The 7,500-nt window shown below is 52.0% G+C and overlaps 1 protein-coding gene across 1 annotated transcript in view; it reads left to right on the forward strand.

Annotated features, from left to right (window-relative positions):
- Positions 1-7,500, forward strand: part of dock4b (dedicator of cytokinesis 4b) — a gene marked incomplete at its 3' end in the record, with an annotated part of 98,894 nt that overhangs the window by 73,417 nt on the left and 17,977 nt on the right. The window contains exons 29-41 of the mRNA XM_084448214.1: positions 353-453; positions 642-700; positions 915-1,063; positions 1,726-1,811; positions 3,167-3,193; positions 3,448-3,543; positions 3,662-3,722; positions 4,382-4,475; positions 4,776-4,924; positions 5,583-5,669; positions 5,865-5,969; positions 6,172-6,313; positions 6,472-6,638. Coding sequence (XP_084304340.1) covers positions 353-453; positions 642-700; positions 915-1,063; positions 1,726-1,811; positions 3,167-3,193; positions 3,448-3,543; positions 3,662-3,722; positions 4,382-4,475; positions 4,776-4,924; positions 5,583-5,669; positions 5,865-5,969; positions 6,172-6,313; positions 6,472-6,638 — 1,323 coding nt within the window. The remainder of the gene's footprint in view (positions 1-352; positions 454-641; positions 701-914; positions 1,064-1,725; positions 1,812-3,166; positions 3,194-3,447; positions 3,544-3,661; positions 3,723-4,381; positions 4,476-4,775; positions 4,925-5,582; positions 5,670-5,864; positions 5,970-6,171; positions 6,314-6,471; positions 6,639-7,500) is intronic.

The raw sequence follows: 7,500 nt of genomic DNA on the forward strand, positions 1-7,500 counted from the left end.
AGAGCTGTTCTAGAGTGGTCCTAGAGATATACTAGAGTGATCCTATGGTTGAGGTCCTTGAGCTGTTCTAGGGTGGGCCTAGAGTTGTTCTAGAGTGGTCCTTGAGCTGTTCTAGGGTGGGCCTAGAGTTGTTCTAGAGTGGTTCTTGTGCTGTTCTAAGGTGGGCCTAGAGTTCTTCTAGAGTGGTCCTAAGGTTGTGGTCCTAGACTTGTTCTATGGCTGCTCTAGAGTGGACCTAGAGCTCTTTTAGAGTGGTTCTAGGGCTCTCCTAGAGTTGTCCTAAAATGATCCAAGAGTTGTTATAGAGTTGTCCTAGAGCTGTTTGTGGTTCTGAGGTGTGCTTGTTCTCCAGGTTTGGGACTCGTATTTCTACCTCTCTGTGATCTTCATCAACCAGCCCTGCTTGCAGCTGGAGGCCTTCTCTCCCTCCAAGAGGAAGAAAGTGCTGGAGAAGTGAGTGGCACGCACACAAACATACACACACACACACACACACACACACACACACACACACACACACACACACACACATACACACACGCACACATACTCACTCATGCACACACACACACACACACACACACACAAACACACACACACACACACGGCCACGCCCCCAACCGTGTTGTCTCTGTGTGCAGGTACGGAGACATGAGGGTGATGATGGGATGTGAGATCTTTAGCATGTGGCAGAACCTGGGTAAGATACTGCTGCTCCACTCTCTTCTCTCTCTCTCTCTCTCTCTCTCTCTCTCTCTCTCTCTCTCTCTCTCTCTCTCTCTCTCTCTCTCTCTCTCCCTTCACATATCTGTGGTTTCATCTTAACAACAGTGTTGACCTCTTTTATATCCCTCCCTCCTCTCTCTCTCTCCTCCCCCCTACCCTTCCTTTAACCCCCACCCCCCCCCCTCCAGGGGAACACAAGTTGAACTTCATCCCGGCCATGATCGGTCCGTTCCTCGAGGTGACTCTGGTTCCTCAGCCGGACCTGCGGAACGTCATGATCCCCATCTTCCACGACATGATGGACTGGGAGCAACGCCGCAGCGGCAACTTCAAACAGGTGACGAGGAGGGGCATACCATACCTGACCTGACCCCTCCTGTCCTCCTGCGACCACCAATGCCCCCCCTAGTGGCGGCCTGTAGCTGGTGCACCGCTGGGACTGCTGGCGGAACTCTCGTACCCTTAATGCTTTGATGTGGTTGAACCCTCGTACCCTTAACGCTTTGATGTGGTTGAACCCTCGTACCCTTAACGCTTTGATGTGGTTGAACCCTCGTACCCTTAACGCTTTGATGTGGTTGAACCCTCGTACCCTTAACGCTTTGATGTGGTTGAACCCTCGTACCCTTAACGCTTTGATGTGGTTGAACCCTCGTACCCTTAACGCTTTGATGTGGTTGAACCCTCGTACCCTTAACGCTTTGATGTGGTTGAACCCTCGTACCCTTAACTCTTTGATGTGGTTGAACCCTCGTACCCTTAACGCTTTGATGTGGTTGAACCCTCGTACCCTTAACGCTTTGATGTGGTTGAAGCCACGTAGCCTTTTGTCGATTTGTAACGTGAGATGGTCAGTTTACCGCTGTCGCTCTTTCAGCCGTGAACCGGCTGTCAGTAACCCTGTCTGTCTGTCTGTCTGTCTGCTCTCTGTCTGTCTGTCCATCCTTCTGTCTTCTGTCTTCTGTCTTCTGTCTTCTGTCTGTCTGTCTGTCCCCTCAGGTGGAGGCCAAGCTGATAGACAAGCTGGACAGTCTGATGTCGGAGGGGAAGGGAGACGAGACCTACCGGGAACTCTTCAACAGCATGTGAGTCTCACTGTGGGATGGATGGATGGAGGGAGGGAGGGAGGGAGGGAGGGAGGGAGGGAGGGAGGGAGGGAGGGAGGGAGGGAGGGAGGGAGGGAGGGAGGGAGGGATGGATGGTTTGGGGTTGAATTGATGGAGAGGGTTGTGGTATACAAGTATGGCTGGTAAGTATAGTTGAGTTCTTTAGTGGTTTAGAAGTACGGTTGGTAAGTACAGTATAGTTGAGTTCTTTAGTGGTTTAGAAGTACGGTTGGTAAGTACAGTATAGTTGAGTTCTTCAGTCCAGCTCCTCTCATCATCATAGTCCTCATACCCTCTCAGTGACAGCTCCTTGTCCAGGTTGGTCGTCCTGCATGTTTCATGTTGCTACCGTGTGTGTGTGTGCCGGTGCGTGTGTGTGTCCCTGTTCAAAGTCCATACATCATAGCAGCCCATTCTGTCACACACCAAGGATAGTCCGTCACACACAGGGATGTAAGAGAACGTTCCGGAAAGACCAGGTTACGAACATTCGGAGTGTTCTAGAACGGCCCTATTAAGGGGTTTATGGGAAGAATGTTCCGTAGAAAACGTGCGTGTGTTCGTTGGGCAGCGCTGAGGACCGGGCACTGTTCTGTCCCTGATAAGAGCCAGCTCATATGTTCTGTAGTCTCGCGATACCAGACTTAAGAGATCTCCCCCTCCAAAGGTCTGGAGATATCTCTACTGAAAATGATCGCTTGAATCAATTAGATCAATACAATCAGATCAATACAATCAGAGCCACTGCCTACATCTCCAATAAGGTAACCGGAAGTGATGTCATCCAGTGGAGTGGAGAATCAAAACAAACAGAACATTCACCGCCCCATAAGGAAGGGCCGCCCTAAAGATGTCGGATTGGCTCTGAGATACCGTTTTTTATTCGCAAATCGTTTCGACCATCTCTTGTAACGAAACGTGGACGAATGTCTTCAGTCTCTAGTTGAGCGCGGCGTTTAGAGACTGACTCGTGAGTCTGTTCTGTCGCTGATTAGGGCCAGCTGGTATGTCCGTCCTGTGGCTGTCCACTCTGCGATGTGTCACTCCTTCGCCCACTCGCGCTCCCTCACCATCACGCCAACATCCTGGTCCTAAAGTCCGACCACACTCATCTTTACAATGTCAGTTTACCACAGTAATCTGTGGTGGAGTCATAGAAAGAGATGCTGTCCAGCCTGTGTTGCTCTTTGCTATTTAAGTTCTCTGGTTTCTTTCCTGGTTTTCCTGAGTTGTTTCCCCGCTACTGACATACTAACCCTGACTGACCCGTGTGAGTGGGGGCTGATATTAATCTGATTAATATGAATTCTTCCGCCTATGCCTTCCTGGACTAGAATCCCTCTGTTTGGTCCATACCCTAGGTAAGACACTCTGCTCTCTATTCTCCACGTCTGTGTGTGTGTGTGTGTTTGTGTGTGTGTGTGTGTGTGTGTGTGTGTGTGTGTGTGTGTGTGGACTGTGGAGTCCAATTAGTCTGTCTACTGTAGCTACACCAGACGTGGCAGTGACAGATTAGAGGACAAGACAACAGGCATCTTTATCTTCATCAGTATCCTTATCTCTCTCTCTCTCTCTCTCTCTCTCTCTCTCTCTCTCTCTCTCTCTCTCTCTCTAGTCTGCTAAAGAAGATTGAGAGGGAGACCTGGAGAGAGAGTGGTATCTCCCTGATCGCCACGGTAACACGACTGATGGAGAGATTGCTGGACTACAGGTGAGTAGGAGTGCACGCATGCACGGACACCTACACACACACACACACACACACACACACACACACACACACACACACGCACACCTGCCTGTACCCAGCCCTGTCTCTCTCCCTCCAGGGACTGTATGAAGCTGGGAGAGGTGGATGGGAAGAAGATCGGCTGTACCGTCAGTCTGCTGGTGAGTCTCTCCGTCCGCCCGTCCGTCCGTCCATCTGTCCATCTAGCCAACAGAACAAAGCCAGCTCTGACGGTGAACCAAATGCCTTTGTGTTTTAACAACAGGCTCCATAAGAGTTATCATACCCTCCAAGCCACCACAAACACACACACACACACGCACGTGCGCACGCGGTTCTCCCTGTTACCATGCCAACCGGGAAGGCCTGTTGGCTGCTGTGTGCCTGTGCAGCGTAGCCTCCTACTCCCGGTGTGTGTAGCTCCAGCCCTGCTCCGCCTGCATAAACCCCCCCAGCGCCCAGACACGCCCTCTCCGCCTGGATAACCCCCCCAGCGCCCAGACACGCCAGATCTGCCTGGATAACCCTGCCCCCCCAGCGCCCTGAAACGCCCACTCCGCCTGGATAACCCCCCCCAGCGCCCAGACACGCCCCCTCCGCCTGGATAACCCACCCCAGCGCCCAGACACGCCCCCTCCGCCTGGATAACCCCCCCAGCGCCCAGACACGCCCCCTCCGCCTGGATAACCCCCCCAGCGCCCAGACACGCCCGTCTGTGTCTGTGTGGGCGGACGGTTCGCCGGAGAGCCCCCCTCTCTCTCTCTCTCTCTCACTCTGGCTTCCTCCCTCCATCCCTCCATCCCTCCATCACTCTCTCCAGAACTTCTACAAGACGGAGTTGAATAAAGAAGAGATGTACATACGGTACATCCATAAGCTCTATGACCTGCACCTGAAGGCTCAGAACTACACAGGTGTGTCCTTTGTGTGTGTGTGTGTGTGTATGTGTGTGTGTGTATGTGTGTGTATGTGTGTATGTGTGTGTGTGTGTGTGTGTGTATGTGTGTGTATGTGTGTGTGTGTGTGTGTGTGTGTGTGTGTACCCATGTGCGCGTGTGTGTGTGTGCGTGCATGTGACTTTTCTGTGTGAGTGTGCGTTTCCTAACTTGCATGTGTGTTTTGTGTGTTCTACTGTAACTGTGTATCTATATATACTTGTGTGTGTGTGTGTGTGTGTGTGTGTGTGTGTGTGTGTGTGTGTGTGCGCACTACAGAGGCCTCCTACACCCTGCTGCTGTATGACGAGCTGCTGGAGTGGTCAGAGAGGCCCCTCCGAGAGTTCCTCAACTACCCCATGCAGAGCGAGTGGCAGAGGAAGGAGTACCTCCACCTCACCATCGTCCAGAACTTCGACAGGGGCAAGGTGAGACCCCTCCCTCTCTTTCCTCCCTCTGCTCTCTCTCGTCTGTCCGGATCTCCATCCCCGGTATGTTCTCTCTCTCTCTCTCTCTCTCTCTCTCCCTCTCTCTCTCTCTCTCTCTCTCTCTCTCTCTGTCTCGCTCTCTCTCTCTCTCTCTTTCTCTCTGTCTCCCTCTCTCTGTTCTTTCCTTGGTCTCTCTCTGCTCTTTCCTTGCTCTCTATCTCTCTCACTCTCTCTTTCTGTATTTCTATCTTTCTACCCCTCTGTCCTTCATCCCTCTCTCTCCTGTCCTGTCCTCTCTCAGCCCTCTCCAGTGACAGTGGGATAATTGATACTGTTCATAGTAAAATCCATAACATCTGAACGTTCACTGTCTCCGATAATAATCAGGGCTCTTCAGAATCATTAAAAACGCTTTCTGTTGCCATCATTCTCTGTCCTATATTTCCCTGTCAATTCATGACCGCCATCTGGCAGAGCTGCTGCCTAGGGAATCGTACACACACCGAGAAATACAAAGCTTTTCAATTAATTAGCAAGATGGCTGGCTTCTGTGCAGCACCTGCAGGCTAGATTCGTCCGTGGCGACAGGTCACTACTGTCACCCAGTGGACAGAACAGTTACTGCAAATGTCTTTACAAAAAACGCCTGTGTCCTCAGTGCTGGGAGAACGGCATCATTCTGTGCAGGGAGCTGGCGGACCAGTATGAGTCGTACTATGATTACAGGAACCTGAGCAAGATGAGGGTGAGTCTCTCTTTCACACACAAGCACGCACAGGCCCGCGCGCACACACATGCGCGCGCGCGTAGAGATCAGGTGTGTGCGCTGTGTGTCTATCCCTCATTGTGTCCTTTCGTACTGTGTAACATCTGTTCCTGTGTGTGTGTGTGTGTGTGTGTGTGTGTTTGTGCGTGCGTGCGTGTGTGTGCGTGCGTCCAGATGAGGGAGGCTTCTCTGTACGACAAGATCATGGACCAGCAGCGCCTGGAGCCGGAGTTCTTCAGGGTGGGCTTCTACGGCAAGAAGTTCCCCTTCTTCCTACGGGTAAGACCACCTCTCACTCAGCGGTGGTCCTGAACCCTGCTTACGACCCTGCCGATCTCCTAATCCCCCAGTAAGAAGACGAGGCGATTGCCTCTGGGGGCTCAAAACAGGGTGGAGGTTCTGTCGCAATGGCGACGGTCGTCCACCAGGTGTCAGTCTAACCCTGCGATGCTGTGTGTGCTACCTCGGTGTGACGCTGCAGAATAAGGAGTTTGTGTGCCGCGGCCACGACTACGAGCGCCTGGAGGCCTTCCAGCAGAGGATGCTGAACGAGTTCCCGTACGCCATCGCCATGCAGCACGTCAACCAGCCGGACCAGACCATCTACCAGGCGGAGGCACAGTGTATCCTTTACACACACACACACACACACACACACACACACACACACACACATACAACAAACACTCACCCAAACAGATGTGCCTACTAGTGACTGTAGTATGTGTGCGTGTCTCATGCGTCTCGTCCGCCCGGTTCTCTCCTTGACTTCCTGTCTCAGACCTGCAGATCTACGCCGTGAGCCCGATACCGGAGAGCCAGGACGTCCTGCAGAGAGACGGAGTTCCGGACAACATCAAGAGCTTCTACAAGGTCAACCACATATGGAGGTTCCGCTACGACCGGCCCTTCCACAAGGGCACCAAGGACAAGGAGAACGAGTTCAAGGTGAGACGCCGGCAGAGAGGCGGAGCCACACGCTGGCGTATAGACTCAAACACGCCATCACCCCAGCTCTATGCTACAGTAGTGATCTGTCCTTCTGATGCTCTCTCTCTCTCTCTCTCTCTCTCTCTCTCTCTCTCTCCCTCTCTCTCTCTCTCCCCCTCTCTCTCTCTCTCTCTCTCTCTCTCCCTCTCCCTCTCCCTCTCTCTCTCTCTCTCTCTCTTTCTCTCTCAAACAGTGCAATACAATCAAACCCATCTAACGACAATTCAATGAATAATATAATAGCATGGGGAGCTGGTAATATCTTTTTTACAGATGTAGTCACTCTACGGAACTTATTTCCCTTATGACAGTCAACATATTTTGCAGCTAATAGTGCACATTGACTTCTCTCTCCACATAGATGCAGCGTTTTTGAGGATCAGGGAGATGAATAAACGTAGGATTTATCAGAGAAAATCTCTCTCAAATATTTGTTTCTCACAGTGTAGTAAGAATTGAGATTACCTCAACATCTCCCTGAATCCCCCCCTCCCTCCCCACCCCCTCCATCCCTCCCTCCCTCTCTCACTGTTGCTCTGTTGTGTCCTGTGTGGGCGTGTTGGTAGGCAGCCCAGCTCTGTGCCCAGGTGAGCTGTACCACGATGAATCATTCATGGTGACTCAGTATGACTAATTAAACTCAGGGCCTGGGGGACCTGGGCCCCCGTACTACCAAGCAATTTCGACCCAGGATAACTTTCCGCTGGCTCACTCAAGTAAACCAAGCGTCGGCAATCAGGGAGGCGGTACTACGTCGGTGGCCATCAACCTCTTCAGTATACCCAGCTGGTCCAATCTAGCTATCTAGCTATAAGTGTGT

This window comes from Borostomias antarcticus, assembly GCF_949987555.1.
Source record: "Borostomias antarcticus genome assembly, chromosome: 13".
Lineage (NCBI taxonomy): Eukaryota > Metazoa > Chordata > Actinopteri > Stomiiformes > Stomiidae > Borostomias > Borostomias antarcticus.